This window comes from Manis pentadactyla, chromosome 14 (assembly GCF_030020395.1).
Source record: "Manis pentadactyla isolate mManPen7 chromosome 14, mManPen7.hap1, whole genome shotgun sequence".
NCBI classification, from domain to species: Eukaryota; Metazoa; Chordata; class Mammalia; order Pholidota; family Manidae; genus Manis; species Manis pentadactyla.
In genome coordinates this window covers 36196003-36220189 of record NC_080032.1, presented here as the reverse complement: position 1 = coordinate 36220189, position 24187 = coordinate 36196003, and the positions used below count along the sequence as shown (strand labels likewise).

Sequence of the window (24187 nt, the reverse complement as noted above, 5' to 3'; positions counted from 1 at the left end):
TTGATCCATTGATTATTTAGGAGCGTGTTGTTAAGCCTCCATGTGTTTGTGAGCCTCTTTGCTTTCTTTGTACAGTTTATTTCTAGTTTTATGCCTTTGTGGTCTGAAAAGTTGGTTGGTAGGATTTCAATCTTTTGGAATTTTCTGAGGCTCTTTTTGTGGCCTAGTATGTGGTCTATTCTGGAGAATGTTCCATGTGCACTTGAGAAGAATGTATATCCCGCTGCTTTTGGATGTAGAGTTCTATAGATGTCTATTAGGTCCATCTGCTCTACTGTGTTGTTCAGTGCTTCCGTGTCCTTACTTATTTTCTGCCCAGTGGATCTATCCTTTGGGGTGAGTGGTGTGTTGAAGTCTCCTAGAATGAATGCATTGCAGTCTATATCCCCCTTTAGTTCTGTTAGTATTTGTTTCACATATGCTGGTGCTCCTGTGTTGGGTGCATATATATTTAGAATGGTTATATCCTCTTGTTTGACTGAGCCCTTTATCATTATGTAGTGTCCTTCTTTATCTCTTGTTACTTTCTTTGTTTTGAAGTCTACTTTGTCTGATATTAGTACTGCAACCCCTGCTTTCTTCTCACTGTTGTTTGCTTGAAATATGTTTTTCCATCCCTTGACTTTTAGTCTGTACATGTCTTTGGGTTTGAGGTGAGTTTCTTGTAAGCAGCATATAGATGGGTCTTGCTTTTTTATCCATTCTGTTACTCTGTGTCTTTTGATTGGTGCATTCAACCCGTTAACATTTAGGGTGACTATTGAAAGATATGTACTTATTGCCATTGCAGGCTTTAAATTCGTGGTTACCAAAGGTTCAAGGTTAGCCTCTTTAGTATCTTACTGCCTAACTTAGCTCGCTTATTGAGCTGTTATATACACTGTCTGGAGATTCTTTTCTTCTCTCCCTTCTTGTTCCTCCTCCTCGATTCTTCATATGTTGGGTGTTTTGTGCTGTGCTCTTTCTAGGAGTGCTCCCATCTAGAGCAGTCCCTGTAAGATGTTCTGTAGAGGTGGTTTGTGGAAAGCAAATTCCCTCAGCTTTTGTTTGTCTGGGAATTGTTTAATCCCACCGTCATATTTGAATGATAGTCGTGCTGGATACAGTATCCTTGGTTCAAGGCCCTTCTGTTTCATTGTATTAAATATATCATGCCATTCTCTTCTGGCCTGTAGGGTTTCTGTTGAGAAATCTGACATTAGCCTGATGGGTTTCCCTTTATAGGTGACCTTTTTCTCTCTAGCTGCCTTTAACACTCTTTCCTTGTCCTTGATCTTTGCCATTTTAATTATTATGTGTCTTGGTGTTGCCCTTCTTGGATCCTTTCTGTTGGGGGTTCTGTGTATTTCCGTGGTCTGTTTGATTACTTCCTCCCCCAGTTTGGGGAAGTTTTCAGCAATTATTTCTTCTAAGATACTTTCCATCTCTTTGCCTCTCTCTTCTTCTTCTGGGACCCCTATAATACGGATATTGCTCCTTTTAGATTGGTCACACAGTTCTCTTAATATTGTTTCATTCCTGGAGATCCTTTTGTCTCTCTCTATGTCAGCTTCTATGCGTTCCTGTTCTCTGATTTCAATTCCATCAATGGCCTCTTGCATTCTATCCATTCTGCTTATAAACCCTTCCAGAGTTTGTTTCATTTCTGCGATCTCCTTTCTGGCATCTGTGATCTCTTTCCGGACTTCATCCCATTTTTCTTGCGTATTTCTCTGCATCTCTGTCAGCATGTTTATGATTCTTATTTTGAATTCTTTGTCAGGAAGACTGGTTAGGTCTGTCTCCTTCTCTGGTGTTGTCTCTGTGATCTTTGTCTGCCTGTAGCTTTGCCTTTTCATGGTGATAGGAATAGTCTGCAGAACTGGGACGAGTGACGGCTGGAAGGACTTCTTTTCTTGTTGGTTTGTGGCCCTCCTCTCCTGGGAGAACAGCGGCCTCTAGTGGCTTGTGTTGCGCAGCTGCGCGCAGACAGGGTTTCTGCTTCCTGCCCGGCTGCTATGGAGTTAATCTCCGCTGTTGCTGTGGGCGTGGCCTGGCTCCGGCAGCTACTCCAAAATGGTGGAGTCGCATTGGAGCAGGAGCTGCTGGGAGGCTATTTATCTCCGTAAGGGGCCTCCCTGCTCCCTGCAGCCCAGGGGTTAGGGTGCCCAGAGATCCCGGATTCCCTACCTCTGGATTAAGTGGCCCGCCCTGCCCCTTTAAGACTTCCAAAAAGCACCCGCCAAAACAAAACAACGACCACAAAAAAAAACAAGAAAAAAAATTTTTTTAATTAAAAAAAAAAAAAAATTTTTTAATTAAAAAAAAAAAAGGTGGTCGTTCGTTTTTCTTTATTCTCCGGTGCCAGCCTCAGGCCTCTGCTCACCGGTCTTTCTGCCCTGTTTCCCTAATATTGGGGTCCCTGTCCCTTTAAGACTTCCAAAAAGCGCTCGCCAAAACAAAGCAGCAAAAAAGCAAAAAAAAAAAAAATGGTCGCGCGCTTTTCTTATGTCCTCTGTCGCCCGGCCTCCAGTGCCTGCTCACTGTTCTTGCTGCCCTGTTTTCCCAGTATCGAGGGCCCTCCACTCTGGCCTGGATGGCTGGGGCTGGGTGTTCGGCAGCCCTGGGCTCCGTCTCCCTCCCGCTCTGCCTGCTCTTCTCCCGCCGGGAGCTGGGGGGAGGGGCGCTCGGCTCCCGCGGGGCCGGGGCTTGTGTCTTACCCCCTTCGCGAGGCGCTGGGTTCTCTCAGGTGCGGATGTGGTCTGGATATTGTCCTGTGTCCTCTGGTCTTTATTCTAGGAAGGGTTGTCTTTGTTATATTTTCATAGATATATGTTGTTTTGGGAGGAGATTTCTGCTGCTCTACTCACGCCGCCATCTTCCGCCCCCCTCAATGAAGAAGATATTTTAAACAATTTTTTAACTTGATTTAATTTTTACAAACTTACTTGAATGAGTACTAATCTTAGGGATGTTTTATATATGCAATTTAAGAAGCATATTATTTCAATGGTTGAACAGCTGCAGTTGTGGAAATTAACTGTAGCTACTGAAAATGGCATTAAAGAGGGGGGTATGTGCAGACTGGCATACTTCCTGTCAAAGAACTTTGTACCTTTTGAAGCACGACTCTTTGCTTTCCACAGGTCCTAGCAGGAGGATTGGCGATTTTCAGAGAAAATAAAATTACTTCCCTATTTTTGTGTAAAGAAGTGGAGGGTCTCCATAGGGAATTCCATCATCATAAAGTGAGGCAAGGAGGAGTTTGCTGGTATATATATATAAGATAGGGCTCACCTATTTTTAATAGACTATTTTATGTGGTAAAAATCCAAGTAGTACAAAAGTAGTCCTTTTTTTTCTTAAGGAACAGATGGGAGAAACGAAATGGAACAAGCTGAAGGAGCCTTAGGGTAGATTTATAAAAAGAACTGCTGTGCAGGACAGAAGTAATGGTAACATGGAGACAAATGGTGCAGGGAAGGAGTCATAAAAGATTTGCCTCGTAGTCTTCAAAGCTATAAAAGCTGACAGTGCAGAAGGGTGTGTTAAAGGGCAGGTCTGTGGTAGGAGCCAGCTGTCTTCTATAGAAGGAAGGAGCCTGAGCACACTGGTTCTCTGGGAGGGTGGTGGGATTCCTGGAGATTTCATCTCTTTCTGACCTAAATTCTTTTATGTGATCAGAAATGGTGGTGACTAGTGTATATTTAGTTTTTATGGACTATTGTATTTGACCCCTTGTGCTCTATAATACCCAAGACACCAATGCAAAACCTCATTTCCTAATTCCAGCATAACATGCAGTAAATTTATCATGACTGTTCTGATGGCTACTTCTTATGGTATATGGGTTCACAGCCTCTTGAGTATTCTTAATTTTTGTACGTAAATGAAGATGGGTCCAAAAAATTCATTCTAACCAAGTTCAAGTATGCTTTTACAAGACAGATGACACCTGAAGCAATTGTGAGATTCTGTTTAAGAATCAAGCTAGTTTTCAGAAAAATACTGTCATACTTAAAGCAGAAATTTGTCCCCACCTCTGGGGAAAGGTCTCAGAAGTCACCTAAATAGTTTAATTTGTGAGGCTCAGATGAACTTAAAAGTAGTGTAATAATGGCTCAGGAAAGGCATACATATATAATGACATTGTTGCAATATTGCTTCAGTTCCTGAACCTCTCAAAGCTCTGCAAAGCCAGAGACAAGAGAACTTGTCCATATAAGAACTTCTTAGCAGCTTTACTTATGATAGTCAAAAACCAGAAATCGCCCAGATATCATTGATTTGTAGTCTACTCCATATGTTGGAACATTGTTCAGCTATAAAAAGGAACAAATTACTAATGGCGTAAGTCAACATGATTGAATCTCAAAATATTTTGTGTTTCTTTGTTTACTCAGGGTAAGGTATATACTGTATGATTCCATTTATGCCATTTATATGACAGGCAAAACTAATTCATGTTGATAGAAATCCAAGCAGTGATTGAGGAGCTTGACCAGAAGGAATCTTTCTGGGGTGATAGGAATGTTCTGTTATCTTCATTGGGCTGGTAGTTCCATGCACATAGTCAAATTCATCAACGGTATGCTTAAAATGATATATTGTAATGTAGATAAATAGTACCTCATTTAAAAATTTTAAGATATTTTGAAATTTTGCAAGATTGTATAATTCTGTGTTCTTTTGGGAAATCAAATTTAACCATTAAGATTCATAAATGGTCCATTTCCCTTGCATATCATTTATGAAGTGGCATGACGTGGAAAATTTAGTTCCTTAACCCAAAACAAAACCATCTACTTCTGTTTAACATGTATTCTTTAGACCTTAAGGCTGCAGTATCGAATACCAAACCTACCTCATCACAAGTCACTACTGAACACATGAAATGTGGCTGGTAAAAGGTATAACGTTTAAGTGTATGATACACACTGGATTTCAAAATCCGCTATCCCCCAAAATGTAAAAATGTCAGTAATTCTTTTTTAATTAAGGTATCATTGATATAAAATCTCATGAAGGTTTCACATGAGCAACATTGTGGTTTCAACGTTCACCCCTATTATCAAATCGCCCCCAACCCCATTGCAATCACTGTCCACCAGTGTAATAAGATGCTATGGAGTCATTACTTGTCTTCTCCGTGTTATACTGCCTTCCCCATTACCTACCTATATTGTGTGTGCGCTAATTATAATGCCTCTTAGTCCGTCCATCCCTACCTCCCCAACCCCTTCCCTTTGGTAACTTCTAGTCCCTTCTTGGAGTCTGTGAGTCTGCTGGTATATTGTTCCCTCAGTTTTGGTTCATTGTTACACTCCACAAATGAGTGAAAGCACATGATTCTTGTCTTTCTCTGCCAGCCTTATTTCATTGAGCATAATACCTTCAACTAGCTCCATCCATGTTGTTGCAAATGGGCGGGTTTCCTTGCTTTCTATGGCTGAATAGTATTCCATTGTGAATATGTGCCACCTCTTCTTTATCCATTCATCTACTGATGAACACTTAGGTAGCTTCCATATCCTGGCTATTGTAAATAGTGCTGCGATAAACATAGGAGTGCATGTCTTTTTGAGTCAGAGATCTTGTTTTCTTTGGGTAAATTCCTAGGAATGGAATTACTGGGTCAAATGGTATTCCTGTTTTTAGTTTTTTGAGGTACTTCCATATTGCTTTCCACATTGGTTGAACTAGCTTACATTCCCAACAGCAGTGTAGAAGGGTTCCCCTTTCTCCGCATCCTCGCCAGCATTTGTTGTTCTTAAGTCTTTTTGATGCTGGCCATTCTAACTGGTGTGAGGTGATACTTCATTGTGGGTTTTTTTTTTGGTATCATTAATATACAATTACATGAGCAACATTGTGGTTACTAGATTGCCCCCATTATCAAGTCCCCACCACATACCCCATTACAGTCACTGTCCATCAGCGTAGTAAGATGCTATAGAATCACTACTTGTCTTCTCTGTGCTATATTGCTTTCCCCATGCCCTCCCCCCAACCATATTCACTGTGGTTTTAATTTGCATTTCCCTGATTATTAGCGATGTGGAGCATCTTTTCATGTGCCTGTTGGCCATCTGAATTGCTTCTTTGCAGAAGTGTCTGTTCAGATAGATCCTCTGCCCATTTTTTAATCGGATTATTTGCTTTTTGGGTGTTGAGGCCTTTTGTGTATGGAGTTAATAATCCAGTTTCATTCTCTTACACGTAGCTGTCAAGTTTTGCCAACACCAGTTGTTGAAGAGGCTGTCTTTTCCCCATTGTGAGCCATACTCATGGCTCCTTTATCATATATTAATTGGCCATATATGTGTGGGTTTATATCTGGGCTCTCTGTTTTATTCCATTGATCTCTGGCTCTGTTCTTGTGCCAGTACCAAATTGTCTTGATTACTGTGGCTTTGTAGTAGAGCTTGAAGTTGGGGAGCATGATCCCCCCAGCTTTATTCTTCCTTCTCAGGATTGCTTTGGCTATTTGGGACCTTTTGTGGTTCCATATGAGTTTTAGAACTATTTGTTCTAGTTCATTGAAGAATGCTGTTGGTATTTGGATAGTGATTACATTGCATCTGTAGATTGCTTTAGGAAAGATGGCCATTTAATATGTCAGTAATTTTTATATTGATCATATTTTGATATAATATTTTAGATACATTGGATTAATTTAAACATGTTAAAATTAACTTCACCTGGTTTTTTCTACTTTTTTTTAATATGTCTACTAGAAATTCAAAATTACACTTACAGCTCCAGATACATTTCTTTGGGGACAGTGCTGCTGTAAGGTGTTACAGCTGTGAAGTATTTCTGTTTGCTGATACAGAGTTTCTACAAATGTGTGATATTGTTACTATACCAGTGTTCTTACATGTCACAAGTCTTAGCTGAATATCTCTTAATAAAAATTTGTCTTTAAAAGACCTAATGTCTGCTGCATGCAAGAGAATGAAAGTAGATTATTGCTTAACTCCATACACAAAAGTAAACTCAAAATGGATCAAAGACCTGAATGTAAGTCATGAAACCATAAAACTCTTAGAAAACGATATAGGCAAAAATCTCCTGAATATAAACATGAGCAACTTCTTCCTGAACGCATCTCCTCGAGCAAGGGAAACAAAAGCAAAAGTGAACACATGGGACTACATCAAACTTACAAGCTTCATACAGCAAAGGACACCATTAACAGAAGAAAAAGGCATCCTACAGTATGGGAGAATATATTTGTAAATGACATATTCGACAAGGGGTTAACATCCAAAATATGTAAAGAACTCACATACCTCAACACCCAAAAAGCAAATAATATAATTTAAAAATGGGCAGAGTCTATAGGGAGACAATTCTCCAAAGAAGAAATTCAGATGGCCAACAGACACATGAAAGATGCTCCACGTCACTAATCATCAGGGAAATGCAAATTAAAACCACAATGAGATATCACCTCACACCAGTTAGAATGGCCAGCATCAAAAAGACTTAAGAACAACAAATGCTGGCGAGGATGCGGAGAAAGGGGAACCCTTCTACACTGCTGTTGGGAATGTAAGCTAGTTCAACCAATGTGGAAAGCAATATGGAAGTACCTCAAAAAACTAAAAATAGAAATACCATTTGACTCAGGAAATCCACTCCTATGAATTTACGCAAAGAATATAAGTTCTCAGATTCAAAAAGACATATGCACCCCTGTATTTATCACAGTACTATTTACAGTAGCCAAGATATGGAAGCAACCTAAGTGTCCATCAGTAGATGAATGGATAAAGAAGAGGTGGTACATATACACAGTGGAATACTATTCAGCCATAAGAAAGAAACAAATCCTACCATTTGCAACAACATGGATTGAGCTGGAGAATATTATGCTCAGTGAAATAATCCAGGTGGAGAAGGACAAGTGCCAAATGATTTACCTCATTTGTGGGGTATAACAACAAAGCAAAACTGAAGGAACAAAACAGCAGCAGACTCACAGACTCCAAGAAGGGACTCGTGGTTACCAAAGGGGAGGGTTGTGGGAGGGCAGGTGGGGAGGGAGGGAGAAGAGGATTGAGGGGTATTATGTTTAGTACATATGGTATGGGGGGGTCATGAGGAAGACAGCATAGCACAGAGAAGGCAAATAGTGAATCCGTGGCATCTTAACTTACTACACTGATGGACAGTGACTGCAATGAGGTATGGGGGGGGACTCCGTAATACGGGTGAATGTAGTAACCACATTGTTTTTTCATATGAAACCTTTATAAGAGTATATGTCAATAATACCTTAATAAAATAAGTAAGTAAATAAATAAATAAAAGGCCTAATGTCCAAGTGAATGCTAGAATGTAGAAGCTTGGCAGAACTGATATTTTGGCCATATGCTTTAAGTAGTAAGGTTGATTGCTACATGCACTTGGAATATAGTGATTTTCTTATGAGCGATTGGTTATATTTATAAGAATATACTTTTGAGATCATACCTTTTTTTTTTTAAGTCAAACAATGACTGACTGTCTACTGGTATCTTATATTTTAAACTGCTTTATTAAGATGTCATTCACATGCCATACAGTTCACCCATTTAAAGTTTACTACCCAGTGGTTTTTAGTATATTCACAGATGTAACCACCACCACAGTCAATTTTAGAACATTTTCATTGCCTCAAAAAGAACTCACTCCCCTTTAGTCATCCCCTTTTATGCCCAGTCTACTGCCCAGCCCAAAATAATCTACTTTCTATCTCTATAGCTTTCTCTATTCTAGACTTTCTTATGAATGGAATTATATAATGCACAGGCTTTTATGACTGCCTTCTTTCACTTCAGATGTGTTCAGGGTTCATACAAGTTACAGCATGTGTCATACGTCATTCCTTTTTATTGATGCATAATATTGCATTATGTGGATATCCCACGTTTTTAGCCATTCATTCATTGATAGGCATCTGGATTGTTTCCATCTGTAAGCTATTATGAATCATGCTGCTAAAGCATTCCACTATGAGTTTGTGTGTGGATGCGTTTTTGTTTTCCTTGGGAGTATACCTACAAGCTTCGTCCTATAGTAAGTGTTTAATCATTTGAGGAGTTGCCAGACTGTTTCCTCAGGTAGCTACACCTTTGTACAAACCCGCCAGCAGTGTATGAGGGTCCCAGTTACTTCACATCATCACCAACACTTGTTTTTGTCCATCTTTTAGATTTTACATTGTATTGAGCATAAAGTGGTATCTCATGGTGGCTTTGATTTGCATTTCCCGGGAGATTAATTATGTCAAACATCTTCTCATGATTTTTTGGGTATCTGTGTATCTTCTTGGAGACGTATCTGTGTACTATGTAGATTCTGTGCCTGTTTTTTAACTGGATTATTTATTTTTTTATTATTGAGTGGTAAGAGTTCTTTCTCTATTCTAGATTCAGGACTGATCAGATATATGATTTGCAAATATTTTTCCCATCCTGTGGGTTGTCTTTTCACCTTTTTGAAGGTGGCCTTTGAATCACAAAAGTTTTTCATTTTGATGAAGTTCAATTTATCTCTGTTTCCTTTTACTGACTTGCTTTTAATATTATGTCTAAGAAACCTTTGCCAAAGCCACAGTCATAAGGGTTTACTCTGTTTTCTTCTAAGAGTTTTATGATTTTAGCTCTTACATTTAGATCTTTGATCCATTTTGAGTTAACTTTTGTATATGGTATAAGGTAAGGCTCAACTTAAATATTTTGTATACTGGTATCTTATTAATAGTAATGAAACAAGTTCATAGAATCAGTCACATACTAACATTTCATTGTTGCATAGTGGTTTAATAATGGTCATGGGTATACACTGAGTCTTACATGTTGCATATTATAGGATATCTTTGTTATTCATTCTGAGATTGTGATATTAGCTGAACATTTAATTTTTCTAAAACTAAAATGGAGACTCCTCCAGAAACTGGAAAAGAGTATAACAGAACTGGAAAAGGGTAGGAAATAATGTGGGGGCCAACATAGGAAATGTCTACATGAGAAATTAAAGCATATAAAAGTGAAATTTCAGTTTTTCTTTTTAGTAAGAGTCTCAAAAATGGATAAAAGGAAATGTTCAGACCAAATTTAATTAATCCCAGTTAAGTTATTCCACATGTATAAATTATGGAACCTTAATTAGTTCTGTTAGCCTCTGATGTGACATTCAGTGAATTATTTCCTACTCAGTTCAAAGAGACCTCCCACTGTTTATAAAAGAAAATTAATCAAGCAAATGGTGATAAGGTAAATATTATAGACAGTTTTAGTGTACTTAAGGAATCACATGTCTTTTGGTTTAACCTAGTGGTTATATTGTAGCTCGTGACATACCTAAAACAGGATTATGGGTGATAATCTTTTAAATCCTCTGTTGCTCTTGCTAAGGACCCAGCTCTATTTCAACCTTACAACTGAAATTTGTCTATCTAATAAACTACTGAAGAAGGAAACTGCCAGTGTGACATTTCCTTCATGGCATCAGCAGTTTGTGTTCACCCAGGCATGATTGACGTCTGTGTCCCAGGGTCCCATTTAGACAAACTGGAGATCATATTGATCACAAGCCAGGGTTAAAATATTTCTTCAGTGGTCTACCATTCTGTGGAAACCCCTCAGGGCCACTGCTGACATTGGACAAATCATTTAACCCCTCTGGGTCTTACTTTTATGTCAAATAAGCGAATTGGATTGGGTGATCTTAAGGGTCTATCCATGTATAAAATGCTATGTCTGTGACCTTATACGTTTTATTTGCTGCCTGGGGTAGAACTGGGTTCTTAAGAGATGTTAGATTTGGTTGAAGAGAAAAATGTTTTCAGATTCTCTGTGCTGGGCTTCTGTTTGTTTGAATTTGGGTGTGTTTGTCAGTCAGATTCTTTTGGTACAGAACTGTTGCTGGAGGACAAAATGTTTACAGGAGACGTGAAGTGAAACATTTATCTAATTTAACTCTTAAACTAAGAGGTAAAAGTTGACAAATTTAACATTTTCTAGGTTGTAGATAAATGGAAACAGCTTGAAATATTTTTTCTTGTTATAAAATCTAGTACCATATTCAATTTGTTGGGAGAAATTACTGGATTTTTTTTAGCCAGTTTTTCAAATATTTGTTGTTGTGAGTTTGCTTTGAACATTTATTTTCCTTTGACAAATGGTGACTGACTATATTTACCCCTGTTTTAGACTCTTTTAATAGGGGTTAAACTATTTCAGACATGTGGTTTAGATTCATTTAACTCACAATATATGCTTTACCAAATTTTAATGCCCAGTCTTATATGGCTTATTGCTGTGATTTGGTGCTTATTTAAGGCAGGTTTTTGCCTCCCGTTTCTTTCCTTCTTTTGTTTTTCTTCATCATTTTTGTTCTTTTCTTTTCCAAGGAATGGCGCTCTGTAGGCCTAGAGCTAGCTCCTCCAGCATGTGGAGGAGACAGTGTGGTATTGTGTCAGATCCTCCGCAGTGGGGAGAAGCTAGTGGGTCTCTTCCCTGGAGGTATGAAATGTCTGATGAACTTCCAGTCTGATGAACTGTCAGATCCACTGAGTGGTTGATAAAGCAGATTGGACAGTGACTCGAGGAAGTGGTGGGGGTAACTTTTTTAAACAACATCTATCAAAAGTAAAGTGTCTCCAGAGGCTTAGTAGGCAGAGCTGGGTATGTTTCTGGTGTTCCCAGTGCATAGGAATTATGCAGAGTGGAGTGTTGTTTCCTAAGAGGAAAAGGAGGATGAGTGAGAGGATGAAGAGAGGTGAGTTGGGATGGGTTGTAAAGCATTGGAGACGAAGAACATAAATGTTAGTTTCAGTTTTACACAATAAGACTTGCTTAAGCTCAGTGGCACTTGATCAGAATGCTACCCCCAAACTTTTGCATTCATGTATTTGGGTGTTTTGAATAGAAAGATTATTTTATTATTAGAGTCTCCTATCCTGTTGTGATTTGATAGGGTATCTTAGGGGAAAAGAGGTAAAAGTTAAGGAAACTGATTTTTACCTTGTATATAATTATAATTTGGACTTGCTGGGAAACAGAATTCTACTACAACTCTTACATGACTGATTTCTGGACCCAGAGTGGGCTTGACAGAGGGCTGGAACAGTAATAGCCCCCTACTGTCACAAGAGGCCAGGGCAGGCTTTTCCCAGCAAGCCTGCGTGAGGTGAGGTTTGTCTGAGGATGATTCCCCTGCCCCAAGAGCCGGCAGAGAGTCAGCTTAGTCAGCCAGGTAGCCTACCACCACAACAGGTGGGATCTGGGTATGTGGAGAAGTAAATCAAAACATTAAAAGCTGTGCTCTTCAGCAATTACCTATTAAACACCTACTGCAGACACTGAGAAACCGTTCTGTTCTTTGTGTAGGGAGTAAGAGATGCTGGCTTCTCCTTTCAAGGAGCTTCTGTTTTGCCCTGACCTTTGGCAAAGTCACAAATGAAAATGGGTATTAAACTTTGTGACTGTCATTCATATATGGGCCCTGGGTTGATGGTATCATTAGGCTTCTGGAGACTTAGGCTTTTAAAAGTTATTCTTTTTCTTCAGAAGCAATACACTACCTGGCTGATGAATGAATGTTTGCTACCATTTTAAAATAAAAACTACAAATAAGCCAGAAGAGGAAAAAGTAAATCACCCTAATCTCACCATGCAGAACTAACCACTGAAGTGCTTCTGAAAATGGGCGATAGCTAGCCAATGCCTGTCTCCTTTGGGCCCTTGAGTCTACCTCCAGGGAGAGGACTTCCCCCACAGGTTGTGACCACAGGGTAGCCTCACTTGGTGAAGACAGTTCTTGGGTCCATGGGCATATTGACAGTTGGTTTGTCAGGAAAATCCCTTTGGAAATGACACTACCTGTCCACCCTTAAATTACTGTCTTCTATTAACAGGGTTCAGATTTTAAATTGTGAGCTTAGTAACAAAATTTAAACTCGTTTGGATTAAATTCTGTTTTCTTCCTTTTGAAAGTACATATGTATGCATTAGAAAAACCAGAATGTAAGTTTTTCTTTCTGGTTTATTTTTAGGGCAGTCTTTTAATCAACAGCATTGTGACAAGATGGGGAAGAAAAGTGACTTGAGAGTCCGCAGTGCAGAATGGAAGTCCTGACTCTGATCACATACCCTAAACTAGGGAATATATTTAATCACTCGGGATCTCAGTTCCTACCTTGACAAAACAAGGAGTGACATTAGGCAATCTCTCAACCCCACCATCATCACCTAAGGCCATAAATCTCGATTTCCTTGTGACTTCTCCAGGGCCAGCTACCTTTCTGTGCTTTTAGGAGTTGAAGGACTGCTTTTCCTCTCACAGATAATTTTCAAAGATACCAGCACCAGGAGCCGAAAGGCCATTTCCACTCAGAGGATTTTGGAGTATTAGAAAACTCAGTAGTGATATGATGTTTACACTCTTCCTTAGACTGAAATTACAACCCCAGATGCACTTAATGATATACATATGTATTGTAATTTGTGAACATAACTCAAAACACCATCTAAGTCGGATCATTTGTGGTCAGCCTTTCAGACCTCATTCTATTTGACAGGGGTTTATTTTGAGATTGCTTTGTGGAGCAGTTGTTTAACATTGAAGTGATCTATTAGTGTCAAGTCTTTGGCTAGACCTGTTTTAAAGGAGCTGTCTGTTACATAGAAAACCAAACAGAAATGTAGGTTTCCAAGCCAACTAAGCAAAATCAGTGTTGCTTAAATTTTTTATCTTCACATATATTTATATTCAGCCCAGTTGTTTTTTTTTCTGAAATATTCGTTTAGTACAATAGTACCTGTGTGAGTGAGATTCTTTTAGTTACTCTTGGTATTGTTGCTAAGCAAGAGCTATAGGCTGCTTAATAGGGGCAGGCAATCACTTGACAGTGAGCTAAGATGAGTGGACTTTTTAGTAAGCTAATTGTGTTAGCAAAATCACAGAAGTGTAGAATGAGTAAGGTGTTTATATAGCTTTACTTCTAGGATGTTAAAAGAAATGTTCTATGAAAGTAAACTCTCACTAGGCCATTAAACTATGTAATCTTTTCATAGGCTAAATATATATTCTAACTTGATTTGACTGTTTTGTTGGAGATAGGGGCCGGGCAGACTGGAAGCTAAAGATGGTTTAGGTAAATGGCTAAACTGTGCCTCAGATGGTCGTTGTATGCATCATTCTAATCCTTACTGTTAGTATTGTGGCTTCCTCTCCTTTCCTGGTGTCCAGACTGTACAGCTACGATTAGGGCATTCTTTCCTATTTAACAAGTATAACCACCGTCAGCTTTGTAACTCGGGCTTTCGGCCCTTCCCTTTTCTGTTGCAGGTGCTCCATACTTGCGTGTAGTGCTTACGTGGCTCTGGCTCTAGGTGATAACCTTATGGCTTTGAATCATGCAGATAAACTTCTTCAGCAGCCCAAGCTGTCAGGATCTCTGAAGTAAGTGTGACCTGCCCCATGTGTCCTTGGTTTTTTGTGTTTGAAGGTTTTCTGTTAGTTTGTGGTGAATCGTGGTGCTTTTAACTCCACCAGTGGAATCTATATTATTTATGGAAAGCAACTGATTAAAAATTTCTTAATTTGGTAATTTCATGTTGGGAAGAGAAATTATTTTTCACTTGTGCCTCAAGGATTAATGGAAATGGCATTTACTGTACTGAGCATTAGGAGGCAGAAAATGGGCTGTCTAGTGTCTGCCTAGGTCTGACTGGAGCATATTATCACATAGTAGCCCTCAAATAAGACAAGTCCTCAGAAGGAAGACCCACAGAAAAAGGAGTTTGAGCAACATGATATATCTGTTGTGAAAAATGTAAATTGTACAGACAAAATTAGAATTTTAAAAATATTTTTCCAAACTACCATACCATTTCCTGAACACTATTTAGTCACTCTCCAGATGCCTCTTCAGTATTAGTGTCATTGTTATTCTAAAGTTTTCTGAAGTACATCATCTCTTTTATGGAAACCGAGTGAGATGCAGGATTCCTCGAATCTTTGTGTGTTGCTGATGCTAGAAATTTTATCCAAAGACACAAGGACTCTGCATAACATTAGGGCAGTTGTTTTTTCCATTCATCCTGTGGGTATATACTTTCTAATCCCCAAAATAAAACTAATCACACTTTTGCCTCTTAGTGGCCTTTGTAACTTGCAACACTTAGAATTGGAAATTATACTTTGAGGAATAACTCTAAAAATGTTTCATTGTTTTTATCTTCTTAAAAAAAGCATTAATTTATATAAGCTTCCAAAATTAACATTGATTAAGCTTGTTTCAGGACAGGGCTCTCCAAAAATAGCTTGTTTTTTGTTTTTATTTATTACTGTTTTCAAAAATATTTAAGAGAGCATCAGTAATAAAAGACTTTGCCACAATTGAAATATAAGAGAGCCCCTGCTCTTCTGTGTGAAGGCCTGTCTAGTGGTCAGGCATGGGGGGTTGGGAGTGGGGTGTCCTGAGAAGGCCTTTCTAGTGGTCAGGCCTGGGGGGGTGCGGGGGATGTGTCCTGAGAAGGCCTGTCTGGTGGTCAGGCATTGGGGGTTGGGAGTGGGGTGTCCTGAGAAGGCCTGTCTAGTGGTCAGGCCTGGTGGGGGGAATGCATCCTGAGAAGGCCTATCTACTGGTCAGGCATGGGGGGTTGGGAGTGGGGTGTCCTGAAAAGGCCTTTCTAGTGGTCAGGCCTAGGGGGTGGGGCGGGGGATGCGTCCTGAGAAGGCCTATCTGATGATGAGGTCTGGGGGACTTGGGTCCCAGCTCTGGGTAGCTGGGTCCTCTGAGGCATCTTCCACCCTTACCATTCCCAACTCCATGAAATACCAGGCAGGGAATGTGGCTGCTGCCACCCCTGGGATTGCAGGGTGCAGATTGTGTCTGTGGCCATTACTAGAGCAGTGTTTTATTTGTTTTTCTTTTTAACAAAACGGACATGCAAATCCTCACTGCCTTTTTTGGTCCCATGGTTGACACTGTGGTCACTATCCTCAAATAATTGCAAGCATGTTCTTCACGGGGCATTTGCTGAGAGGCTTTTAACCTCACTTTTCAGCTGCTTCCCTCCGAACACCAAAGAAGCAAGATTACTAGGATAAGGGATTTCTTAGGGACTGGCCAAGCCAAGTGTAGTAATTTCTGTTTTGATTTTTCTAAGTATCTGATCCTAAGCATTGGTTCCTTACTTAGTAAGGCCGCTGTTGCCTTCCCAGCAAAGGTAAGCAAGGCTTTCTCCATTTGGCAGCACAAAATGGATCGCTGCTCTGCCCACTGCTTACTGCTTTCTGCACACTCAGGCAGGGATTTCTAGGCTTTCAGTGTCATCAAGGCATTTCATTTGGTAAAAAATAAAGTTTTTAAGTAAATTCACAGAACACAATTTGAACTAGTTCTTTGAATTTATGTGACTGTGTTTTGTAATGGTTATTGGCTTATAGATAGTGCTTTAGTGAAATTTTTGAATTATCTTATTTCAAAATATACTTGAAGTTACTGATTTTTTTAAATTGTCATTTCTGTTAGGGTATGTGGTGAGGAACCAAAATAAAAGATCATTACAGCCTCTACTAGTTAGAAGAAAGAAATCAATTGATAAAGAGCTCTTGAGTGATTAGTATGTGTAAATCAGTCAAACTGTAAAAAGTCTAAGATGTGAGGACCCAAGATCCATGTGGATAGACTCCGCTGGGGCAGGCTAGCAGGAGGAAGGGAGGCCTGAACTGCCCATAAAGGAAGGAGTTAGAGATTGGCTTGTGGAGAGGAGGCCAGGCTTTGAGCCCAAGAAGGCAAGGGGGAGCAGCAGACACTGGGACAATCAAAGGAATCTTCGGGGGAGTGAGAATATTGACTGGATATAGGAAAGTGGGACCAAACTGGACAGCTTTGAATTATAAAAGTTTAGTTTGTTTTGTTCTCATGTAGAAAAAGTCATTAAGATTTTGAGCAAGGTTATAACATGTCTGAACCTGTTCTAATTTTGGAAAATCAATCAAGTGGTCATCAGAGAAATGGCTCAAAGTATCAGAGAGTGGAAGAAGCAGGCTATTATATGCCAGGAGGATATGTGTCTGCCCTAGCGACAGCGGGCATAAAATAGATAAATTGAAAAGCAGGGAATCTTTAGAATAGAAATTAAGTTGGTCCATCCCAAATCTGATGTGAATCAGGTCTAGTGCTCCAGTACCTTTCGACTGTTTCTGCGGCACAGACCGAAGGACTCCAGTCATGGTGCTCCACTGTGGACATCCAGCCTCGGCCCTGTCTCTTAGCTCAGAACTTCGTTGCCGCCTTGTGTTAATGTTATTTTCTATATAAATAGAACAGCATAACTTGCCAATTTTGAGCTTTCTTAATCAATATGTGTAATTTGCTCCTGTATAGCTAATATAAAAGTTAGCATTTTATATTTTAAGATTTTTTAAGAGATAAAATTTAAGTGATCTTTCAGTTGATCCATTTATAAACTTCAATTTCAATTCAAGGACTTAAAGTATGTGAAACATACATCAAATCTTATGGTACATCAGGTATTTTCTAATGACCTACTTTTCAGTTTGGAATCTGTGTTTTTCATTTTAGGTTTTTGGGCCATTTATATGCTGCAGAAGCCCTCATCTCTCTGGACAGAATATCTGATGCCATTACTCACTTGAACCCAGAGAATGTCACTGATGTTTCCTTAGGGATCTCTTCAAATGAGCAGGACCAAGGTTAATGAGGACACATATGATCAGAACTAGTCACATTTCCACCGCCTTCCTGTTGTAACTCAGAATTTTTAGAAATGCAAAGGCACGGTTGTGAAGGGAAGGAAGTTCTAGGTCTGCTCTCTACATTTTTGGTTGTAGATAACTTTTTGTAGCAATTGCTTACTGCTAGGAGTTAATTATCACATGGTCTAAATTCTCACTTTGAAAGGCTGAGAATGTTAAAACAGTTCATTTGATTCTCATTCTTTTGGAGGGATTCTACAATCCAGGAAAGAGTAAAAATACTGCATTCATGGCTAAGTTTTTGAGGGAATGAGAGTGGTGTTGACTTTATTCCAGATTATTTCTCAGGTATGGGGTGGTGGTGGGTTAGCATTTGATCTTTTTTAACAGAACCCCCACTACATGCAAAGCTAATACTGTGACAGATTGCTTTGATACTAAGTTTCCATTTCATAAAGAAAATTTGGTTTTTAGAACATACTCTGTTGTCCTACCCACTCAGTTTTATTTTCTGTCTTTGTAGGATCAGAGAAAGGTGAAAATGAGGCAATGGAATCCTGTAAGTAAGAAGTTCTGTAAACACTTAAGTAGCCTGGCCTGTGTCCCAAAAAGTTGGATTTGAGCCTTTTGTGTCCGTCTGTCAGCCTGGGAGTAGTGGGGTGTTTCAGGGGGAGCAGCTCATCAGGGGTGGTGGACCAGGTCGCTTCCTTGCCCTTGGCCCGGCCTCCCCACCAGGGTCTGTGCTCTTGTTCTCCAGCTGGGAAGCGGGCCCCCCAGTGCTACCCCAGTTCCGTCAACTCTGCCAGGACTGTGATGCTGTTCAACCTTGGCAGTGCCTACTGCCTACGGAGCGAGTACGACAAAGCCCGAAAGTGTCTCCACCAGGTGAGGCTGGAGCGGGCACTGCCAGGCGCTCTTGTTTCTAAAACAGCAGGGGGTTTGGAGTTTATAGAATTTGTTATTTTGTTTGAGGCTTCTGGTCAGTTTCTTAAAAATTGGGGCATTACTTTTCTAAGCTTAAAAATATTTTCACAAGGTAAACAATTGATCCACATTGCCAGTGAGCCTAGACACTTAATGGAGATTTTTCGTGATGATTTTAATAATTAAAATTTCAAAAGGTTAGAAACCATCTAAGTAAGGGATCACTTACATAAATAAAGGTGCCTCTGTATAGTTGGATACAGTGCAGCTGTAAAATCTATGTACTAAAATGGTAAGATATCCAAGACACAGTAAGTTTGAAGAGCAAGATATAAAACAGTTTCCATACAATCCTGTATGTGCAAGAAAGATCTCTGAAAGAACACACCTGAAACTGCATCTGGTTACAGGAGTAGCAGGATCAGTACTCTGTGGCTACAGCACTCAAATGGTGGTCATTTCACTGGACACATGTACTTTTTAATTTCAAATTGTGTAACTCTTCATCTATGCAAAAAGTTAAAAGTTAAAGTACACCTTTAGAAAGGGTTCAGAAAGCCAGTACCAGAGCAGCTGCATGTACGCTAAAGAAAGCTGCTGGCAAGGTGTGACTAAAATAGACCCCTGGATGCCACCACTGAGTGGTGTGTCATCAACTGGTCTCAAGGGAGATTCGGATTGGGCCTCCTTAGGCCACCTGCCAATCTCTGGACCAGCCATGGGCATGGGCCCCCTCGTGTAGTAGGGGAACAGGTACCACCCTTGGCAGCCCCAGAGAGATGATTTCACAGAATCGGAAAGGGGTATTAATTCAGCAGGTGTCTGTGAGCATTTGGCTCTCTGCTGAACCATGGGAATAAGACAATAAAGAAGCGGGCATGGTGCACCCTCGCCCCATAGGCTAAACATTAGGGCCACCCCCACTCCCCACAGAGGGTGTGCAGGATTCTGAGACTGCTCCATAGAAAGATGTGCCAAATGGTGTATGACAGGCAGCACCTGAGAGCTCATCCCCATATGCTTGTCAGAGTAACTGAAACTGAACTTCTCAGCAGATATACAGGGCTTCTGGAAACTACCTTCCTATGAAGGTACCTTGTTGTGTCTGGCCGTGACAAAACTTACCATGTGAAAGTAACCATGAGGAGTATTCAGTGGCCTCGGGTCAGCATTTCTGATCCCAAATCAGAAAAGTTGAGTGGTGGACTGTCCAGGAAAGATGTTTGGTATCTAGGAGTTGAGTACACAAGTTAAGTGGGTCAGAGCCGAAGAGTTCATCTGTCCTCAGGGGCACAGCTGGGGTGTTTAACAGCCCTCTGACAGTGCCCGTGGCCCCCGTAGCCACAGCAAGCAGCTTTGGTTGACAGCTACAGCAGGCGTGGCCCAGCGCAGGTTCTGGTACAGCAGGTGGCCGTGGCAGCCACCATGCCGGCAGACAGATGGGGTCAGACCTGGTTCAGGGTCTGAAGAGGGGTTTGTTTTGGTCCCTTGGTTTTTAGGTTAATCCAATAGCTGGACCTTTGTTAATTGGGAGGCCACCTGCCCGGGAGGGCAGAACAGTGATGTAAAGAGTTGGAAAGGACTCCGAGTAGATGTTTCAAAGTTGCCTACCCACTAATAACCATTCTGAACAGCCCATAAGCAAAATACCATTAAGTCTTATAAGGTTGTTACTGTGAATTCTCATGTTTTAGAAGTAGCTGCAGACTGTGCTCAGTGCAAAGACTATAAATGACCTGTGTTAACTAGCTGCTTGGAGAGTGGAGGTTTTAATATCCACAAAATGCTATAAAGATTATTTTACCCGCATAAAGTGAGGCCTAGAAGTGTAAGATCTCATTTTCTGAGCTGACTTGTTATGCCTCAGTAATGTTGTGAGAGGAATGAAAACCTCTCTGCTTCTTTAAGAGGAACTTGGGAGGATGTGATCTGGGCAAGAGTCCCCCTAATCCGAGATTTCTTCTAATGCTGCCAGGAACTGACCTTGTGCAGGTTGCTGGTCCCCAGCCATCTCCTGCATTCACACCTTGACATGCCATACCATTTCTCCCCCTTTTCCGCCTGTCAGGTATCTACCCTGCAGGACCTCAGGCAGGTGTCCCTGGCCCCACAGTTCTCCACTGGAAAGAAACTTCCCTCTCTCTCTTCAGACTCACAATACATTTACTCTCCTCTCTCCCTAGTGTTTAGGTCAGATTGTTTGGTTTATTGTTAGCTGTATGCGTGCTTGTTCATAATCAGGGTAAGTTCCTTTCTTACCCTCACCCTCACCCCTGGCCATTAAACATTTGTAGAAGTGCACTTCCTGATGATATTAAGGGAAGAAGCAAAGCAGTCTGGCAGCCTAAGCACCTGAAACTGGGTGGGAAGCACGAGGTGAGAAAGGTGAGGGAAAGGCTGCAGCCCAGGGAAGCCCCGTCTGAGGAAATGAACCTGTCACTTCAGCCCCTTTGACCATAGCAGTCCGGCCCCCTTTTCTCAGGACTCGATCATAGGGAAACTGTGGCTCTCAGATCTAGGAAAACACAGCATGTTGCCTAAACAAATTATTTTATTTGACTAAATTATACTGTTTCACTCCATAAGAATGAGGGCATCAAACATATTTAGTGGTACATTTTTTTCTGTATTACCACCCTTTTAAGTTTTATTCTTATTGCTAACCTTGGGAACTTGCAGTTTACAGCACTTAGTTGTTAGGCAAACAGAAGGACATGCAGGCTTAGTGTAAGTGCAGCTGTATCTGGTGAAGAGCCAGAGCAGACCTGGACGGGTCACAGGAGCAGTGAATCAGGAGCATCTGACTGCCCTTCTCAGAACCAGCATGGCCAGGACATAGATGAGCCCCAGGCAGGTGGAGACCAGGAGGGAAGAAGAGCATTCCTCTACTGGGAACTCATGGGTCAGGCAAGGGAAACCAATATTGAGTCGTTTAACTGAAAATTAAACTATTTTCCATGGTAAGAACCAGGACAAAGGCAGCCGAGGGCCACCAGAGCAAACTGTAAGTGGCCCCCGGGAGGCCCTGTGGGAACGAGTGCCCGCTGTGTCACTGCTGGATGGGCACTCTTTTTTTTCCTGGCATTACTTGGAGTTTATATCTTAAGCTGTTGGTTTCTGATGGGTGTCTTTTTTGTTTTGAGCAAAGGCAGCTTCAATGATCCATCCTAAAGAGGTGCCCCCGGAAGCCATCTTACTGGCCGTCTACCTTGAACTGCAGAATGGTGGGTAATTCTTCACTGCTTAGGACTGTGTCCCAGCAAAGAGCCCAGGATTTTTGGTGTCTGCTTTTCTGATGTCTTCGAAATTGAAACTTTGCTTTCCTTGAAGATATTACCCATCAAGTTCTTATAAACAAAAATGTAGCCAGGGAGTTTTGATAAGTTATAAATACCTAATTCTGGCAAGTTAAGCCTGTTTCCTCTCATCTGTGAAAATGCAGACCACTGTAACTTCTGACACTTAATTATAATTGATCCCTACTAATTAACCTTCCTCTTAGGCACACAAATGACTCTAATTGAGAACATGAGTCAGAATACCAGTTGTGAGTTGTACACCATGGTATTCTGAACACACGAGTCATTAGCAAGTTACACAGTAAGCCAGCGTTTGTGAGATTTGTCCCCACCCCAATCCAGGTCGCACCTGGGCAGCACATACAACCTCCAGGAGGTGGCTCCCTAGAGGAAAAGGCTCTGGGCCCCACATGTGAGGCAGCATGAAGTAGGAAAGGGGTGTGCATGGGAGAAAGTAGAAATTTTAAGTGTTCCAAGTCACCTCATTGATCACGGGAATCCTTAGAAGGCTCCCTGCTCTTCATAGCTGAAGAAGGGGCATAAAGTGCCTAGCACCCAGCAGACTTTGGCCTCCTGAAAGGTGTGATTAGGGTTAGTGCATGATTCCTACCTCCCTCTCTGTACAGCGTACCTGTGAACAAGTTCTCAACCTAGGCTAAACCCAAGAATCACTGGGGAGCTTTTAGAAGTTCCATTGTCCAGGTCTCACCCTAGATCTCTTTGATCAGAATTTGGGGGACGAGGCCAGGTGATTCCCGTGTCTGTCACAGAGGTCGCAGGCACTGTTCCTCCAGGTCATGTCTTAATTCTCTCGCAGGATCCTGATGGGTTGCTTTTGTCTGTGGCGATATGATGTGCTTTTTTTAATGGAAGGTGTTTTTTAGGTAATGCCCAGCTGGCCTTACAGATCATCAGAAGGAATCAGCTGCTCCCTGCAGTGAAAACATTCTCTGAAATGAGAAGGAAGCCAGTGTTTCAGCCTGTGCACCCGAGCCAGCCCCTCCAAATGCCAGCTTTCACTGTACAGAGAAAGTGATGTTTTGCTCTCAGAAAACTGTTACCTGAGATCCAGGGGAGTATTTTTGGGACTTTTTACTTGTATCACAGTAAAATGAATAAAAGACAGATGGTGAAGGGTGCTAGTTTTGAAGAAACAATTTTGAAACGATTCTAACCCTTGATTTTTTTGCCAAAAGCTTACTTAAAATTAAGGATTCACAAGCTCATTTTCGTCTGTTTTTGTTTATCTTTGCTAGACTATTTGAGCCATTATGTGATGTATCTGCATCATAGGCAATTAAACATGGTCTTATCCAAACAGTCATGTAGAATACATTTTGTCTCTTCCAAATGTTACTGTATTTGGCATCTGAGATTTAGTGTTAAAGATCTGAAAATTGAGAGAACGTCAGCTGTCAATGAGCAGCCAGTCCAGGAGCTGAGTCCAGGAACAGAAGGGAGGGGAAGCTGATGTGCTTTACGCCTAGTTATGACTAAAAGGACCAGAAAATGCAGAATAAAACCCACAGGTATGCTAGTAAAATTGGGTTAAAAAGAGGTGTTTGATCTGATAGGAACCATTTGCTTAAAAAATACAAATGAAGACAGGGTTTCAGGCTCTGGTTTTATTCACCTTCCTGTACACTTAGGCAGAATCAGTTATTCTCCAGTCTAAGCCAGGAGTTCAACGTTCACTGCTAACTCCTTTGCAAATGCAAACAAAAAAAAATTTTTTTGATACATGGTCTTATTTTAGTTTCAAGTATACAGCACAGTGGTTCAACAATTACCCATATTATTAAATCTTCACCCCCCACTAGTACAGCTACTATATCTGTCATTGCTGAAAGATGTTACAGAATCATTGGCTGTATTCTCCATGCTGTACTACTGTCCCCATGACCAGCCTACATTATGATTGAAAATTATTGTGCCCCTTTATCCAACTCACCCTCCCCCCCCCAGCCCAACCCCTCCCCTTTGGTAACCAACAGTCTCTTCCCATTGTCTGTGAGTCTACTGCTATTTTTTTTCCTTCTGTTTTGCTTTGTTTTTATATTCCACAAATAAGTGAACCATATGGTACTTGTCTTTCTCCTCCTGTCTTATTTCACTGAGAATAATACCCTCTAGATCCATCCATGTTGTTGCAAGTGGCAGGATTTCTTTTTCTTTTATGGCTGAATAATATTCCATTGTGTATATGTATCACTTCTTATCCATTCATCTACTGATGGACACTTAGGTTCCTTCCATATCTT

The 24187-nt window shown here is 40.8% G+C and overlaps 1 protein-coding gene across 4 annotated transcripts in view; it reads left to right on the top strand.

Annotated features, from left to right (window-relative positions):
* The window catches only part of CNOT10 (CCR4-NOT transcription complex subunit 10), an 82279-nt gene extending 59020 nt beyond the window's left edge, over positions 1-23259 (top strand). For all 4 annotated transcript variants that reach the window (XM_036892075.2, XM_036892094.2, XM_036892084.2 and 1 more), the window contains exons 14-19: positions 14323-14436; positions 17570-17700; positions 18227-18262; positions 18461-18588; positions 21776-21851; positions 22811-23259. In XM_036892075.2, coding sequence (XP_036747970.1) covers positions 14323-14436; positions 17570-17700; positions 18227-18262; positions 18461-18588; positions 21776-21851; positions 22811-22962 — 637 coding nt within the window. In that variant the 3' untranslated portion in view covers positions 22963-23259. The remainder of the gene's footprint in view (positions 1-14322; positions 14437-17569; positions 17701-18226; positions 18263-18460; positions 18589-21775; positions 21852-22810) is intronic.
* The last annotated feature ends 928 nt before the right edge of the window (positions 23260-24187 follow it).